The following is an 18560-nucleotide window of genomic DNA, read 5'->3' on the forward strand; positions in this document are numbered from 1 at the left end:
GGTACCTGAAAACATAAAACCTGTCAGCTCAGTAGTGTGAGATATTTTCATTAAATTGCTAATTCCATATAAATAAATGTAAAAGAATTTAAATGTTTTTTAAAATTAGAAAGATAAATCCTTAATTACTATTCTAATATCATATTTCAACTGTCTGTTAAAATAACAATACTCTTAATGTTACTTGTGATGTTGTCGGTGTTCTAACAAATCCATGTGCTTTAGGTAACAGACTCTTGTGGAAAAGCCCCCTGAACTTGGGTTTCGGCAGGGAATAACTCTTTGTTACCTAACACGTTTAAAATTAATATTAAGGTCTATGTGTTTGTGTTCTGATAATGATTTAGGATAATTCAGCTGCTTATTATCCCCCAATACAGCAGATAGGGATTCCTTCAGTTTGGAGCTGATAGCCAAGGATTTTGAATGTGTGTGTGGACTTTGAGTGTGGACTTAAGGTTCCATTGGCGTGTCTGGCAGTCTTCTGAGATAACCCATCCACCCCGGATTTTGGCAAAGCACTGTATGCATGGTGTCTCTTGGTGAACATCTTACAGAACATGGGCAAATGAAAGGATTGTGACTACATAAATGCTATAAGAACACATGAGAGAGGTTTTTTCTTCAGGAATTGATGGAGGCCTCTGCAGACTTGAGCCCACTCTGGCCACATAGCCCTGGTTGTCTCTAGGATACACCCCAGGCTTTGGCCCTTAGTATTAAGGGAGAATGAGGAGAGAGGCAGTTTCTACCATGATCAGCAAGCTGTCTTTCCTTTATTTGTTATTGATTTAGAGAATTGCACAAACATTAAATATTAACATTTTGATTTACTTTTTCTGTCAGGCTGGAATGAAATACAGAAACCTTATCCTGAAACCTGGAGGATCTTTGGATGGGATGGATATACTCCAAAATTTCTTACAGCGTAAACCAAATCAGAAAGCTTTCCTATCGAGTAAGGGACTGAATACTCAATGAAGCAACAGATCCTTTGCAATGGTACATCAGCAAGGTGGGCAACTTGAAATCTCAGTGTATTTCATGCCTTTCTTAGACAATGTATCACACAAGGGAAAACCAGTCACTTTTAGATTTTTTTTTTTTTTAATATTATTGTATAAATTTGATTCAGTCGCACAGAGCTTCAAAACTTAACACATTGGACCAACGCATTCTAAGATACTGTGTTGAAATTTGTATAGTGATTTTATTTGTGAATTGTTATGAAATGATACAAATTAATCTAGAAAAAATACTGACTTGTATGTCTCTTGAAAGAGACATGGTTGAATTATTCTTTGTGAATTAATTTTAAAATGAGAAAAAATACATTCCCCAAAATTAAACAATTGATTCATTTTAATTCTACAGTTTCTTTTATTGTACTGATAGCTCACTAACATCTGCTGTCTACATTAAACTCTTTCTATGACTTGGGTTTTTCTTGCTTCCAGGCAGAAGATCCAGGACTGAGACTTGGGAGAGGTCTTTTGCTCCTGAGAGTGTTATTGGATGAGAGATTTGCATTGATGACACCTTCATCTTTTATTTTTATGTTAAACTATCATCATGTACTGTATAATTTAAGAACTTCTCTCCTAATTTTAGTTGTCTCTCCTGGGAAACAGGTGAAGAAGCTAAGATCCTTGCAGTTCTATCATCTTCTATTTTTTGTTGATATAAAGCTTTATTCGAGGTCACCATCCATCTCCTTTTCATTCTTTCATACCACCACTAGCAGTCACTAGAAAGCAATACTTGTACAATTATAATAATTTCAATTGTTCTGTGAAGTCTTTCATGCTATGTAGAAAAAAACAATTTATGTCTCCAGTAAATTTTAATAGATGGTGAAAATAAATCCAAGAATGTTATACACGTGCCCTGAATCTTATTAGTAATTCTTTCCAAGGTGGCAACCTGGAGATGTTCCAAGAAAAGTCACATAATTTAATTATTTTACATGTTGATGGAGAGTATGACTGTAAAGCCATGCAGTGGATTGCATTGCAGTTTCCTCCAATAGAAAATAACTACTTATGCAATTACCCAAATAAAACCATAGACGCAAGGCCCTTGTTCTTGGAATATATAGAGACGTCACCCTTAATTTCCAAACTGGGCAGTTCTGAGGCGTTACCACGCTACCAGGAATCTTCTTGTTACTAACTTACATTTTCACACATTTGACCATTTCTTTACCAGAACTGGAGAATAATGAAGCAGAAAAATTTATATGAAGTTCCCCATTTGGGGTTTAGCTGTTTGTGAATTTTAAAACTTGAGATGAGACATGCTACTAAATCCCAGCAGCTATGGATACGAAGAGACAGACAAATGTACCCCAAAAAGGAAAGCCTTATTACATTTAAGCAACCCATATTGAGATCTGAATACAGAGTTATAAGGAATTTGAATGATGGTGTTTAGGAAGCATCGATAACCATAGAAATAGTATTTGTCAAACATAGAGTGTTTGCTTATAACAGATCAAAAGATATTAGTTCCCCCTTGCCCCAAAAATAAATCCAAATTATTTCACTTTGTCCAGGAACAAATTCACTATTTTAAAATATTGAGCATACTACAGAGATTCATTGATCAACCAAGATTTGAAAGCTGTGACTACCAACGTATTGGTTTTAATGTGCCCTTTGGGATTTAAGAATAATGCCATCATATATATGCTGATCAGGAGAATATCACAGACTTTTCCACATTAAGGTGTCAGCTTCCACTGATTAGTCTTCAATATGGCAATTATATAGGCCAAACCTAGAAACTACCTGGCCTCATTACAGTCAGTAACTAATCTGTCAGACTTGAATCAAACCTTTTGCTTTACCATAAATACTAATATGAACGTTCACAGCCAGTTATATTTATGCCCCAGTTCTGTAACTATATGCACTACCACAGGCCCATACATGTGCATGCAGTTCCATATGTGAGAAACAGCTGTATAGTAATTGAGGCATCCTGAGGATATTAATCCTTCACTGGAAATTAAGGCAAGGCTGTTTTGTAAACCTTGAATTTTGTCTGGATTAAGGTCTGTTAAATTCTAACTGGGTTTGGAATGAAATACTTTGCTTTTCTTCTTTTTAAACAATTATTTCTGTTAAGGTGGCAGTTATCGCTAAAATATTTTTAAAATATGCACTGTAGAATTTTAAAATTCTTATGAATAGAAGATACAAAAAATAGCAGCTGAGCAATGATGCTTTTGTAAAATGAATACATAAGTCTCTGAACAATGGAAGATTTAGCAAGAGACAAAATGTAGTGTTCCTTTTCAGTCTGCTAGAGAGATTACCACATGGGGGAGACCACTCTCTGCATAAAATAGAGGTTTCAGCATAAAGAAGTTTGTGAATGCAATGCTTCTAAACAAAAGTATGCTTATGATTATATAGTTGGAGAGATTTAATCTGACTGTTAAATAGTGAAACAATCTGTTAACACAATGTGCTATTGATGTAAATAATTTAACTGGCTTGCAGGCTTTTCTACTATTCCCCAAAGTCTCCATCATATACAGTTAAGAACATAAGACTGGCCATACTGGGTCAGACCAATGGTCCATATAGACCGGTATCCTCTCTTCCAACAATGGCCAATGCCAGTTGCTTCAGAGGGAATGAACAGAACAGGCAATCATTGAGTGATCCTTCCCCTGTTCTCCACTCCCAGCTTTTGCAAACAGAGGGTAGGGACACGCAGAGCATGGTGTTGCATCCCTGCTCATCCTGGCTAATAGCCATTTGATGGACATATCCTCCATGAACTTATCTAGTTCTTTTTTGAACCCTGTTACAATTTTGGCCTTCACAACATCCCCTGGCAAAGAGTTCCACAGGTTGTCTGAGCGTTCTGTGAATAAGTACTTCCTTTTGTTTGTTTTAAACCTGCTGCCTATTAATTTCATTGGGTGACCCCTAGTTCTTGCATTATGTGAAGGAATAAATAACACTTCCTTATTTATTTTCTCCACACCAATCAACATTTTATAGACCTCTGTCATATGCCCTCTTAAGTCGTCTCTTTTCCAAGCTGAAAAGTCCCAGTCTTTTTCATCTCTCCTCAGATAGAAGCTGTTCCATACCCCTAATGATTTTTGTTGCCCTTCTCTGTACCTTTTTCAATTCCAATATATCTTTTTTGAGAGAGAGCGACCAGATCTGCATGCAGTATTCAAGATGTGGTCGTACCATGGATTTATATGGAGGCATTATATTTTCTGTTTTATTTTCTATCCCTTTCCTAATGTTTCCTAACATTCTGTTAGCTTTTTTGACTACCATTGCACATTGAGCGGATATTGTCAGAGAACTATCCACAATGACACCAAGATCTCTTTCTTGAGTGGTACCAGTTAAGTTACAGTTATCGTTTCATATGTATCGTTGGGAATATGTTTTCCAACATGCATTACTTTGCATTTATCAACACTGAATTTCATCTGCCATTTTGTTGCCCAGTCACCCAGTTTTGTGAGGTCCCTTTGTAACTCTTCACAGTTTGCTTTCGATTTAACTATCTTGAGTTCTTTTATATCATCTGCAAATTTTGCCACCTCACTGTTTACTTCTTTTCCCAGATTGTTTATGAATATGTTGAACAGCACTAGTCCCAATACAGATCCTTGGGGACACCACTATTTAACTCTCTCCATTCTGAAAACAGACCATTTATTCCTACCCTTTGTTTCCTATCTTTTAACCAGCTACTGATCCATGAGAGGACCTTCTCTGTTATCCCATGATTGCTTACTTTGCTTAAGAGCCTTTGGTGAGGGATCTTGTCAAAGGCTTTCTGAAAGTCAAGTACACCATATCCACAGGATCCCTCTTGTCAACATGTTTGTTGACCCCCTCAAAGAAATCTAATAGATTGGTGAGGAATGATTTCCCTGTACAAAAGTCATGTTGACTCTTCCCTCAACAAATAGTGTTCATCTATGTGTTTGATAATTCTGCTCATTACTATAGTTTCAACCAGTTTGCCCAGTACTGAAGTTAGGTTTACCAGTCTGTAATTGCTGGGATTGCCTCTGGAGCCTTTTTTAAGTGATGTCACATTAGCTATCCTCCAGTCATCTGGTACAGAAGCTGATTTAAGTGGTAAGTTACATACCACAGTTAGTAGTTTTTTCGTTTTATGTCTGAGTTGCTTCAGAACCCTTTGGTGAATACCATCTTGTCCTGGTAACTTATTATATCAGTTTGTTCCAAAACTTCCTCTAATTACACCTCTCTCTGGGGTAGTTCCTTAGATGTGTCAACAAAAAAAGAATGGCTCAGGTGTGGGAATCTCCCTCACATCGTCTGCAGTGAAGATGGATTTAAAGAATTAATTTAGTTTCTCTGCAATGGCCTTCTTTTCCTTGAGTGCTCCTTTAGCACCTGGATTGTCCGGTGGCCCCGCTGATTCTTTAGCAGGCTTCCTGCTTCTGATGTACTTAAAAAAAATTTTGCTGTTACTTCTTAATATACAAACTTGCATGTCAAGAGTTAGGCACCTGATAAAAGTGGTCTGATTTTAGAGGTGTTAAGAACTTGCAAATCCTACTGACCCCATTTCAGAACATCTAAAAATCAGGACACTTGCTTAGGTACCAACTCTGAACACCCATGTTTTAAAATGTTGGCCGCCATCGAAGCTTAAGCCTATAATACACAGCTACCTGATGAATTTGTACTTCCTCAACAAAGTGGTATCAATACCTCTTTTTGAAATTTCTTTGATATCATTCTCACCGAGTGCTCATTTCTGGCATGTGCCAAAAAGACACAGGTTTTAGCTGCCTCAGAGAGTTTGTTTGGCTTCACAACCCAGGGTTCTAAAGTGAGAGTCAAACAATAAAATGGTGAAAATATTGCTGCCTTTTCTGCCATAATCTGACAATTATTTTAAGGACTGGTGCTTCCACTGAGTATGGTGCTGCCAGAAAAAACACTGGTGTCCTGCTATCTTGCTCCAAATGGCTGGTTTTCCAATAGGAAATTATATGGCTGCTAGTTCCTTTTAGACAAGTAAAAGAAAGATCTGTTTGTCTACTACAATACGTCTCCTGCCCTTCTTATCTCTTGTCTCTACCATTAGGGTTGCATGCTGTTCCTTCCTGTATATCATTTACCCTTCATTTCCTATCCCAATACTTTTTCCATGCTCTCAGGATACTCTTAAAAGATTACTCCAAAACTGATGACCCTGCATCATATTCTTCTGTAACAATCTATACCCCCTTAATACTATCTAACATCAGTGCCTGATAATGCTTCACTGTAGCAATTGTAGGACCATATCACATTTTTCTGAGGTGTGCTCACACCTCATAGGAGAACATGCAGGATAAAAGGGGTAAGGGATCCCAGAATAGGAAGAACCTGTAAGTGATCTGTGGGCCAACAAGATGTTAAATGGAGGGACACTGTTAGATCACTGATGCAGACTGGACCTTCTGCCTCTTCATAGGAAGGAACTACAGTAACTGTCTCAAGAAAGGATTTTCTGACATTGTAACTGAAGATTTCAAAACGTCCATCTTCATAATCAGTGCATCGACGTTCCGATAAAGAGATAAAGTTAAGACTCACAATCCATTTTTATAGAATGTGTGACAGGAAAAACAGGTCTTTCACTTGGGTATATCACATTGCTGTTGTCACCATTTGTTTTATAAAATAAAGCTTCCTATTGTGTAGTCATTATGTAATGTGAATGTAATTTTCTTAAATGATGACTTTACCGTTTACTGGGTTTTTATATATACTCATGTTTGTATCATCACCAGTTATATATGTACTCAATGATTTCCCAGTTAAAACAAACAAACTTTCAAATGAGCAGTTGGAGTTTGTGATGTTCTGTTTGTTACCCATTGGCACTCCCCGTCCCTGTCCCACCCAGTCTCCAGCATCTCAGTACAACTCTGTGTAGCTCAGCAGCAGGGAAAAAAAAAAAAGATGAATTTTGCAAGCCAGTTCTCTTTTGAATCATTTGTCTGGGTGCAGGTAAAATGCCTACTGCTTTAATGATCTTGACTGTGGTTCTGTGGCTAATAAATGGAATTGGAACTATAACAATATATATTCCTTCATTCTAAAAAGGCACATAGGATATTGTCAACTGAGTCAATATACCTATTAAGCCTACAAGTAAAAATTAGTTTTATGTCTAGGAGGAGACAATTTGTCCCTATTTAAAAAAACACCTTACAATTTGGAACAATATAGTTCAGTGTTCAAGAGAGATCCAGGAGTGGAATAACGAAAAGCTGTATGAAGAGTGTGATGCACAATTTGTCGTGCACATCCAAGATGTCCCATTTAGAATAGGTATAGTAATATAACAGTGTTAATGGAAACATCTGACCAGGATATATCTGTCCTCTCTTTACCTAAGACTTTTACACTAAGGGTTATGTCTACACTTTGAGCTGGGTCTTTAATTCACAGCTTGGGGAGACATACGCTGACAGACTGTGATCATGCTAAAAATACAAGTGTACTTGTAACAGTGTAAGCAGCAGGAGGGGTTAGGCTCCCTCAGGATGTTCCTGCATCACATCAGCCCCTCCCATCACCATGGCTACACTGTATTTTTAGTGTACTAGCTTCCTCAGAGTTAATATGCATATTCTCATGGAGCTGGGAATAATGCTCCCAGCTCAAAGCATAGACATACCCTAAGAGGTACACAGTGTTTTAGCCACATAACTCCTGCTAAAATCTGTCAGCACCACATATGTTTCTATCCCGTCCCCCTCTCCAGTTTTTGGGAGGAGATTGGAATCTTTCCTCTCTCTGCATCTCCTCTTGGCAGTTCGTTTTTTTCCCTCCCTTTCTGTGTGGGGAAAGCTATTTCATCCCATGTGATGGAGGGGGCTGTCTGCCCAGTAAAATGAAAGTGTTATGGCATCATGCAGAGGCAAATTAAGTGGAGCCTAGGTTCATCATATTTTCAGCTTCCTCTCATCCCCTCGAAGGATCCACTTTAATTTGTCACTAGCCTCATTATAAATGAACATGTTTAAGACAATACCATGGGAAAATATAACACACTGTGACATAAACCAGATAATTAATTTTAATCAGTAAATAGGGTTAGCCAATCACCAATCTTGTTTCTTGCACAATTCTGTTTATTAAAATCTATTGTACCAATGTCCATTAGACAAAAAACAATTATGACGACTGTGATCATTTATAAAGAGCAGTCATTGCAATGAAAAATGAGTCACAGGGTCAATGTCTCCAGCTTTCAGCCTTAGAACACTAAGTACTTTTTAGGGAACTGTGATCTAGGGGCTGAGAGGTAAGTCAATTGGGGAGTGTTGAAGGGGCTTTCCAAAAGCTGAGTGGGTTGTATGGGGAGTGGTGAGAACCAAGAGAGCTGGCAGCCTAGGCTGTGGTGAGTGGGAGTTAGATGTCTGGAGGTGTTGGGGAGTAAACCAACTACTGGGAGGGGTTAGAGACTGACTAGATGTCAGTTGCAAAAGAGGTTAAAGTGAGAGGGAGGGAACCAACAGCGGAGAGGAGGAAGTTGGACTGGGGTGTTTTTGTGAGGGTTGTGGAAAGGTCAAGATGAAAGTTAGGGTGGAGGCAGCAGGAAGGAATAGGAGGTGTGGACAACTATACATACCCAGTACCTCAGTGCAGTTTACTGATCATGTATGAGAAAAGTATAGAATTTAGCTGTGTTGGGGGTGTGTATGTGTGTGTACACACACATGGGTATATATAGATCATTGTCTTTTAAGTCAACTGTAAAAGATAGCGCGAAAGAGCCTGAGATTATACATCAACATGTTTAAATGCTTCTGTTTGGACATCATCTTGTGACAACATCATATTCTCTATGAATATAATTGATGCTAGCTCTCTTGTGTGTAAAGAAAAATGCTGCTTTGGGGGACTTCTTTGACTTTAGCAAAGCTTCTGATACAGTCTCCCACAGTATTCTTGCCAGCAAGTTAAAGAAGTATGGGCTGGATGAATGGACTATAAGGTGGATAGAAAGCTGGCTAGATCATCTGGCTCAAAGGGTAGCGATCAATAGCTCAGTGTCTAGTTGGCACCCAGTATCAAGGGTCCCCAAGGGTTGGTCCTGGGGCTGGTTTTGTTCAATATCTTCATTAATGATCTGGAGGATGGCATGGACTGCACCCTCAGCAAGTTTGCAACTGACACTAAACTGGGAGGAGTGGTAGATATGCTGGAGGGTAGGGATAGGATACAGAGGGACCTAGACAAATTAGAGGATTGGGCCAAAAGAAATCTGATGAGGTTCAAGGACAAGTGCAGAGTCCTACACTTAGGACAGAAGAATCCCAGGCACTGCTACAGCCTAGGAACTGAATGGCTAGGCAGCAGTTCTGCAGAAAAGGACCTAGGGGTTACAGTGGACAAGAAGCTGGATATGAGTCAACAGTGTGCCCTTGTTGCCAAGAAGGCTAACGGCATTTTGGGCTGTAAAAGTAGGGGCATTGCCAGCAGATCGAGGGACGTGATCATTCCCCTCTATGCGGCATTGGTGAGGCTTCATCTGGAGTACTGTGTCCAGTTTTGGTCCCCACACTACAAGAAGGATGTGGAAAAATTGGAAAGAGTCCAGCAGAGGGCAACAAACATGATTAGGGGGCTGGAGCATGTGACTTATCAGGAGAAGCTGAGGGAACTTGGCTTATTTAGTCTGCAGAAGAGAAGAATGAGGGGATTTTATAGCTGCTTTCAACTACCTGAAAGGGGGTTCCAAAGACGATGGATCTAGGCTGTTCTCAGTGATAGCAGATGACAGAACAAGGAGTAATGGTCTCAAGTTGCAGTGGGGGAGGTTTAGGTTGGATATTAGGACAAACTTTTTCACTCAGAGGGTGGTGAAGCACTGGAATGGGTTACCTAGGGAGGTGGTGGAATCTCCTTCCTTAGAGGTTTTTAAGGTCCGGCTTGACAAAGCCCTGGCTGGGGTGATTTAGTTGGGGATTGGTCCTGCTCTGAGCAGGGGATTGGACTAGATGACCTCCTGAGGTCTCTTCTAACCCTGATATTCTATGATTCTATTACTTCAATTTGGGAGACATACATCGGCAGTCTAGAGCAGCCAGTAGTAAAACTTCATTAGTTTCTAAAAATTATACATGATAATTTTCTTAACAGAAGAGGTCATTGCTTAGGGATCAGTGATCATAATCTGATTACGGGCAATATGGGCAAACGGAGGACAGTCTCAACCAGAAATATGTATGTTCAGTGCTTCAAAGGGCTAATTTCCCTAACCTGAGGAAAATTATAGCAGAACTGATTGTGAGAAAAAATTTAGACAGAAAAATGTAAATGAAAATTGGGAGCCCTTTAAAAAAAAAAGTTTATCAGATGGCCAAAAAGCCACAAGTCCATAGTCAAGAAAGAGGATAACTTTCCTGCGTCAGTGGTGAAGTAGATTTCAATTAGAAATTAAAAAGCAATATATAATAAGTGGTAAACAATGGAAAATAGATAGCAACTGTATAAATTAGAAGTGCAGAAAATTGATAAGGGAAGCTAAGGATGTCAGAGAAAAATCCATGGGTGGCAGGGCAAAGGGCAATAATAGATCTTAAGTATACTAGAAGCAAAAGAAATACGAGCAGTGGTTTAGGCTCAATACTGGATGGAGACAGTCAAAGTGTTCTTATTGTGCAGAGGTGTATGATCTGTTCTGTATTGAGAAAATATCAGGACGATGTCCTTGTATCACATGAGGATGATGAAATACTTTCCATTCCACTGGTAACTGAGGAGGATGTTAGACAACATCTACTAGAGATAAATTTTAAATCAGCAGGCCTGCATAACTCGCACCCAAGAGTCCTAAAAAAGTTGGCTGAGGAGACCTCTGGCGGACTGATGTTCATTTTTAATAAATCTTGGACTACCAGGGAAATTCCAAAAGACTGGAAGAGTGCTAAAGTTGTGTCAGTATTCAAAAAAGGCAAAGGGGGAAGACCTAGTTAATTATAGGCTGGTTAGCCTGACATCAGTCCGAGGCAAAACAATGGAATAGAAAGTACAGGATTCAACTGATAAAGAATTAAAGGACAGGAATATAATTAATGTCAGTCAACATGAAAAAAGTCTTGTCAAACCAACTTGATTTCATTCTTTATTGATATGAGTTTGGTTGATAAATGTAACTGTGTATATATTCTATACTTAGACTTTTGTAAGGCATTTGATTTAGTACTGTACAACATTGTGACTTAAAAATTAGCATGACACAATATTAATAGACCACACGTTAAATGGATTAAGAACTGGCTAGCGGACAGATCTAAAAAAAAGTTATCAATGATGACTCATCATCAGCTCTATGTTTTGTGACAGACCCAGACCAGTAGGGTACAGGAGTCTGGTAGAAGGAAAATATACTGGCCACTGGATGAATAGTTTTCTGTTCCCTGAGTGACCAGAGCAGAGGCTGCGCTAGAGCAATCAGGAACCTGCTAGAACCAATTAAGACAGGCAAGCTAATTAAAACTCCTGGAGCCAATTAAGAACATACTAGAATCAATTATGGCAGGCAGACTAATCAGGACACCTGGTTTAAAAAGGACCTCCCATCAGTTAGTGGAGGGCATGCAAGGAGTGAGAAGGTATGCTGTTGGAGGATTGAAGAGTACAAGTGTGATCATGCTTCAAGAGGAAGATCAAGAAGGTGCTGGGGGAGGCCATGGGGAAGTAGCTCAGGTCGTTGTAGCTGTAGCTGTCACACAGCTGATACAGGAGATGTAGACGGCTACTATCCACAAGGCCCTGGGCTGGACCCCGGAGTAGAGGGTGGGCCCAGATTCCCCCCAACTCCTGATTGGACACAGGAGGAGTTGACCTGGTCTGTAACCAACACCAGAAGGGAAGGTCTAATTTGGAAAGAGATCTGGCCTGTCCCTGACCCACTAGGTGGAACAACAGAGACTGTGGAGATTGTTCTCCATTTCCCCTATGCCTGCCAGTGATGAGCAGGGCTGTCCTTAGGCATATGCAAAGGTATACGCAACAGACACAGCTGTGAGGGCACCTGAAAATTTGGGGTACCACTGGGTCTTAGTGTCCACCCTTCTGGCTTTCCTATCTGTGTTCTGACCCTTCCTGGAGGCTCCCACAGATGGCTGCTGCAGCCTGGTGAGCCTTCCTCAGGAGGGGATCGAGTAGTTAAAAGTGAAAGCCTGCCAGACCTGTTAGCACAACATTGAAACTGTTAAAGAGCCATTCAAGGGGTAATGAAGCCATTTAACAGACATTTGCCAAACCCCAGCTGTATATACTGTCAGTTTCTGAATTTACTGACAAAAACAGTTGTGCATTACTGTTATATTTACTCAGAACATGTCAGTCTACAGGACCTTAGTTTAAAATTTGCTTTAAAAATATTTCATTAGTGAGTTGGTGAAAATTATAAAATCACATCTCTAAAAAAAATCCTTGCATAGGTGTTTTTTTTGTTTGTTTTTTTTAAGATGGACAATCATTTTTAGCCTTAAATGCTTGGCTCTTCAGACATATAGTTTTTTAAATAAATCATTCAAAAGACCACGCTTATCTAAAATACACACTTTAATTACTAAAAAGAAAAGGAGTACTTGTGGCACCTTAGAGACTAACCAATTTATTTGAGCATAAGCTTTCATGAGCTACAGCTCACTTCATCGGATGCATACTGTGGAAAGTACATAAGATCTTTTTCTACACACAAACCATGAAAAAATGGGTGTTTACCACTACAAAAGGTTTTCTCTCCCCCCCCCCCCCCCCCCCCCCCCCCCCCCCCCCCCCCCCCCCCCCCCCCCCCCCCCCCCCCCCCCCCTCTCCTGCTGGTAATAGCTTATCTAAAGTGATCACTCTCCTTACAATGTGTATGATAATCAAGTTGGGCCACTTCCAGCACAAATCCAGGGTTTAACAAGAACGTCTGGGGGGAGGAAAAAACAAGGGGAAATAGGTTACCTTGCATAATGACTTAGCCACTCCCAATCTCTATTCAAGCCTAAGTTGATTGTATCCAATTTGCAAATGAATTCCAGTTCAACAGTCTCTCTCTGGAGTCTGGTTTTGAAGTTTTTCTGTTGTAATATCGCAACTTTCATGTCTGTAATCGCGTGACCAGAGAGACTGAAGTGTTCTCCGACTGGTTTATGAATGTTATAATTCTTGACATCTGATTTGTGTCCATTTATTCTTTTGCGTAGAGACTGTCCAGTTTGACCAATGTACATGGCAGAGGGGCATTGCTGGCACATGATGGCATATATCACATTGGTGAATGTGCAGGTGAACGAGCCTCTGATAGTGTGGCTGATGGTATTAGGCCCAGTGATGGTGTCCCCTGAATAGATATGTGGGCACAGTTGGCAACAGGCTTTGTTGCAAGGATAGGTTCCTGGGTTAGTGGTTCTGTTGTGTGGTGTGTGGGGTTGCTGGTGAGTATTTGCTTCAGGTTGGGGGGCTGTCTGTAGGCAAGGACTGGCCTGTCTCCCAAGATTTGTGAGAGTGTTGGGTCATCCTTCAGGATAGGTTGTAGATCCTTAATAATGCGTTGGAGGGGTTTTAGTTGGGGGCTGAAGGTGACGGCTAGTGGCGTTCTGTTATTTTCTTTGTTAGGCCTGTCCTGTAGTAGGTGACTTCTGGGAACTCTTCTGGCTCTATCAATCTGTTTCTTCACTTCCGCAGGTGGGTATTGTAGTTGTAAGAATGCTTGATAGAGATCTTGTAGGTGTTTGTCTCTGTCTGAGGGGTTGGAGCAAATGCGGTTGTATCGCAGAGCTTGTCTGTAGACAATGGATCATGTGGTGTGGTCAGGGTGAAAGCTGGAGGCATGTAGGTAGGAATAGCGGTCAGTAGGTTTCCGGTATAGGGTGGTGTTTACGTGACCATCGTTTATTAGCACTGTAGTGTCCAGGAAGTGGATCTCTTGTGTGGACTGGACCAGGCTGAGGTTGATGGTGGGATGGAAATTGTTGAGATCATGGTGGAAAAGAAGCACTTGAGGAATTCTATGGGTCCAGATGATGAAGATGTCATCAGTGTAGCGCAAGTAGAGTAGGGGCGTTAGGGGACAAGAGCTGAGGAAGCGTTGTTCTAAGTCAGCCATAAAAATGTTGGCATACTGTGGGGCCATGCGGGTACCTATAGCAGTGCCGCTGATTTGAAGGTATACATTGTCCCCAAATGTAAAATAGTTATGGGTAAGGACAAAGTCACAAAGTTCAGCCACCAGGTTAGCCGTGACATTATTGGGGATAGTGTTCGTGACGGCTTGTAGTCCATCTTTGTGTGGAATGTTGGTGTAGAGGGCTTCTACATCCATAGTGGCCAGGATGGTGTTATCAGGAAGATCATCTATTTCCCCTTGTTTTTTCCTCCCCGCCCCTCCCTCCCTCCTCAGACGTTCTTGTTAAACCCTGGATGTGTGCTGGAAATGGCCCACTTGATTATCATACACATTGTAAGGAGAGTGATCACTTTAGATAAGTTATTACCAGCAGGAGAGTGGGTGGGGGGAGAGAGAACTTTTTGTAGGGGGAGAGAGAACTTTTTGTAGTGGTAAACACCCATTTTTTTCATGGTTTGTGTGTAGAAAAAGATCTTCTGTACTTTCCACAGTATGCATCCGATGAAGTGAGCTGTAGCTCACGAAAGCTTATGCTCAAATTGGTTAGTCTCTAAGGTGCCACAAGTACTCCTTTTTTCTTTTTGCGAATACAGACTAACACGGCTGTTACTCTGAAACTTTAATTACTATAGTAAAAAAAAACTTGCTTCCAAAGTCTTCCTGTCCATCCCTTTCTCCCTTCACACCCTCTCCTCCCGCTACCCCATTGAAGAGAGCCTTTAAAGGGACAACACCCCTTTCCTTCGAGATAGCTGGACATCCTTTGTTATGCCTAAAATCTTTGGAAACATATTTTTTAAAGCTGGTGAAATTTCATAAACATGTTTATTTTTATGGAGCTCACACAAAGTAAATTAGTGTTCCCTTTTTCTAAAAGCAATGAACATTTTTATGAACACACTAAACCTCTGACTGATTAATTTAGAATAATGTCTTTGTTTCAGTGAGTTAAATATGTAGTAACCTGGAATGATTACTTTATGAAGGCTTAAGAGTACATTTAAAATATAAAATCAGCTTAGAAATACTGATTAAGAAAATGTAAAACAGAAGAGCTGCATCATGTATTCCATAATATTTAATGTTGTGTTCATCAAGACAGCTGACTCACCCTTACTACAAAGTTTTTGCAAATAGATGCCTGACAAACTTCGGGGCATATCAAAAAACCTGTGACTGACATTTTTTATTCTCAAATTTTAGTGCTTTTAATTAGGTACCTTCTGCATGTCCATTCTGCATGAGGGAGAAGGTACTGGGGTCTCTGCGGGGAACTGTGACTCTACCACCATGAGGCGGGCCAGGCGTCGTTATCCTTTGCTGTCTTGTCCCTCCACCCCCCCGGGGCTGCACACTCGATCTGCCGTCAGGCATAGGGGCACCAGTTTAATAATACTGTGTAGGATTTATGGGGTCCTAAGGACGGCCCTGGTGATGAAGTTAGCTGGGTGAATGGCAGGTTTGAGCCTCTAGCAGAAGCAGCCAAACTGAGGGCTGCCGTGAACCTCTGAAGTGAGCAAATCTGTCAAAAAGCGCAGGACCCACCAAGGCAGAGGAGGAACTTTTGTCACAGTTTCAAAAGTGGTTCTGCACAGATTGACACTAGGCATGACACTAATCAACGTTTTCATCAATGATCTGGAAATAAACATAAAATCATGGCTGATAAAATCAGCAGATGACACAAAGATTGGAAGAGTGGTAAATAAATGCTTAGGACAAGGCAGTCACACAGAATGATCCGAATTGATTGGTAAACTGGGACCATTAAAAATCCTGGATTGTTTTCCAGGATAGGTTGTTGATGTGCTGGAGAGGTGTTAGCTGGGGGCTGTACGTGATGGCCAGTGGTGTTCTGTTGTTTTTCTCGTTGGGCCTGTCCTGTAGTAGGTGACATCTGAGTACCCGTCTCGTTCTGTCAATCGTTTCCTCACTTCCCCAGGAGGGAAGTGAGGAAACAAACCTCTCCAGCACATAATCATCAACCATCTACAGCCTATCCTGGAAAACGATCCCTCACTCTCTCAGACCTTGGGACGTAGGCCAATCCTCGCTTACAGACAGCCCCCCCCAACCTAAGGCAAATACTCACCAGCAACTACACACCACACCACGGAAACACTAACCCAGGAACCAATTCCTGTAGCAAACCTTGTTACCTACTCTGTCCCCATATCTACTCCTGTGACACCATCGGAGGACCCAACCACATCAGCCACACCATCAGGGGCTTATTCACCTGCACATCTACTAATGTGATATATGCCAACAATGCCCCTCTGCCATGTACATTGGCCAAACTAGACAGTCTCTACCTAAAAGAATAAATGGACACATACAAAAGCCAGTAGGAGAACACTTCAATCTTCCTGGACATTCTGTAACAGATTTAAAAGTAGCTATACTTGAACAAAAAACTTCACAAACAGACTTCAAAGAGAAACTGCAGAGCTACCATTCATTTGCAAATTTAACACCATTAATTTGGGCTTGAATAGGCACTCGGAGTGGCTGGTTCACTAAAAAAGCAGCTTTGCCTCTCCTGGAATTGACACCTTCTCATCAGTTATTGGGAGTGGACTGCATCCACCCTGATCGAATTGGCCCTGCCAACACTGGTTCTTCACTTGTAAGGTAACTCCTTTCTCTTCATGTGCCAATATATATTTATGCCTGTATCTGTAATTTTCACTCCATACATCTGAAGAAGTGGGGTGTTTTACCCACAAAAGCTTATGCCAAATAAATCTGTTAGGGTTTAAGGTGCCACCGCACTTCTTGTTGTTTTTGTGAATACAGACTAACACGGCTACCTCCTGATGCTATTCCTTATAGATATTCAAGTGGAGTGCTTGAAGAAGCAGTCTACCCTCTAAATTTTGGAGGATGCACTCGGCTGGGAGCTGAAAAATTTGGCCCCTTGTTATCTTACTAATGCCTTTATTTGTTAAGAGTGATTTATATGGACAATCCCCATAAACAAGTTACAGACAAGATCTGGCACAAGATCAGAAGTACAATTTCTGAATGCAATATAAAACTTAATGGGTACAGTCAACAAGGGGAGACTAGGACAAATTGATTCTATATTCCAAATATGGACAAGTTTTGGCCTAAAAAGCTATTGCCATAAAAGCACATAAATAGCAGGTTTTGCATACCTACAATAAAGAAGCATTTTACATAAGCACTGACTGCACTTCCTGCAGCTCAGAAGCTATAGTTTTATACTTCAGTCCTCACAAAAGTCTAAAGTAACTGCATCCTATTGAAAAGTTGATACTAAGACCTGTTAAAGCGTTTATACCAGCAACCTGTAAAATACTAATGAACCTAACTTAATGCAACTTCATAAGCACCATTGCCCTTTGAAATAAATATTTAAATATGGAAATGAGTCAAAAGCACTGTTTGACAGCTATAAAAAACACACTATATTTCCCAAGCTGTATCATCTATAGAAGTTTTATTTCATCAGGCTTAAATGACAGAAAATACAAAAAAAGAGCAAAGCATTCATAATAAATGAAAATTACAAGAATCATAGAATCATAGAATATCAGGGTTGGAAGGGACCTCAGGAGGTCATCTAGTCCAACCCCCTGCTCAAAGCAGGACCAATCCCCAATCAGATCATCCCAGCCAGGGCTTTGTCAAGCCTGACCTTAAAAACTTCCAAGGAAGGAGATTCTACCACCTCCCTAGGTAACGCATTCCAGTGTTTCACCACCCTCCTAGTGAAAATGTTTTTCCTAATATCCAACCTAAACCTCCCCCAATGCAACTTGAGACCATTACTCCTTGTCCTGTCCTCTTCTACCACTGAGAATAGTCTAGAACCATCCTCTCTGGAACCACCTCTCAGGTAGTTGAAAGCAGCTATCAAATCCCCCCTCATTCTTCTCTTCCGTAGACTAAACATTCCCAGTTCCCTCAGCCTCTCCTCATAAGTCATGTGTTCCAGACCCCTAATCATTTTTGTTGCCCTTCGCTGGACTCTCTCCAATTTATCCACATCCTTCTTGTAGTGTGGGGCCCAAAACTGGACACAGTACTCCAGATGAGGCCTCACCAATGTCGAATAGAGGGGAATGATCACGTCCCTCGATCTGCTCACTATGCCCCTACTTATACATCCCAAAATGCCATTGGCCTTCTTGGCAACAAGGGCACACTGCTGACTCATATCCAGCTTCTCGTCCACTGTAACCCCTAGGTCCTTTTCCGCGGAACTGCTGCCTAGCCATTCGGTCCCTAGTATGTAGCTGTGCATTGGGTTCTTCCGTCCTAAGTGCAGGACCCTGCACTTATCCTTATTGAACCTCATCAGGTTTCTTTTGCCCCAATCCTCCAATTTGTCTAGGTCCCTCTGTATCCTATCCCTGCCCTCCAGCGTATCTACCACTCCT

General features: G+C 40.8%; 1 protein-coding gene and 1 long non-coding RNA gene across 4 annotated transcripts in view; one reads left to right on the forward strand and one right to left on the reverse strand.

Moving 5' to 3' along the window:
* Window positions 1-5792, forward strand: part of NLN (neurolysin) — a 69274-nt gene extending 63482 nt beyond the window's left edge. For both annotated transcript variants that reach the window (XM_007058998.4, XM_043546958.1), the window contains exons 13-14: window positions 847-1015; window positions 1458-5792. In XM_007058998.4, the coding sequence (XP_007059060.2) occupies window positions 847-981 (135 nt within the window). In that variant the 3' untranslated portion in view covers window positions 982-1015; window positions 1458-5792. The remainder of the gene's footprint in view (window positions 1-846; window positions 1016-1457) is intronic.
* Window positions 1-18560, reverse strand: part of LOC114019326 — a 51388-nt gene that overhangs the window by 8656 nt on the left and 24172 nt on the right. The gene's annotated exons all lie outside the window — the stretch shown is intronic.

Source organism: Chelonia mydas, chromosome 5 (assembly GCF_015237465.2).
Source record: "Chelonia mydas isolate rCheMyd1 chromosome 5, rCheMyd1.pri.v2, whole genome shotgun sequence".
In the NCBI taxonomy this organism is placed as follows: domain Eukaryota; kingdom Metazoa; phylum Chordata; order Testudines; family Cheloniidae; genus Chelonia; species Chelonia mydas.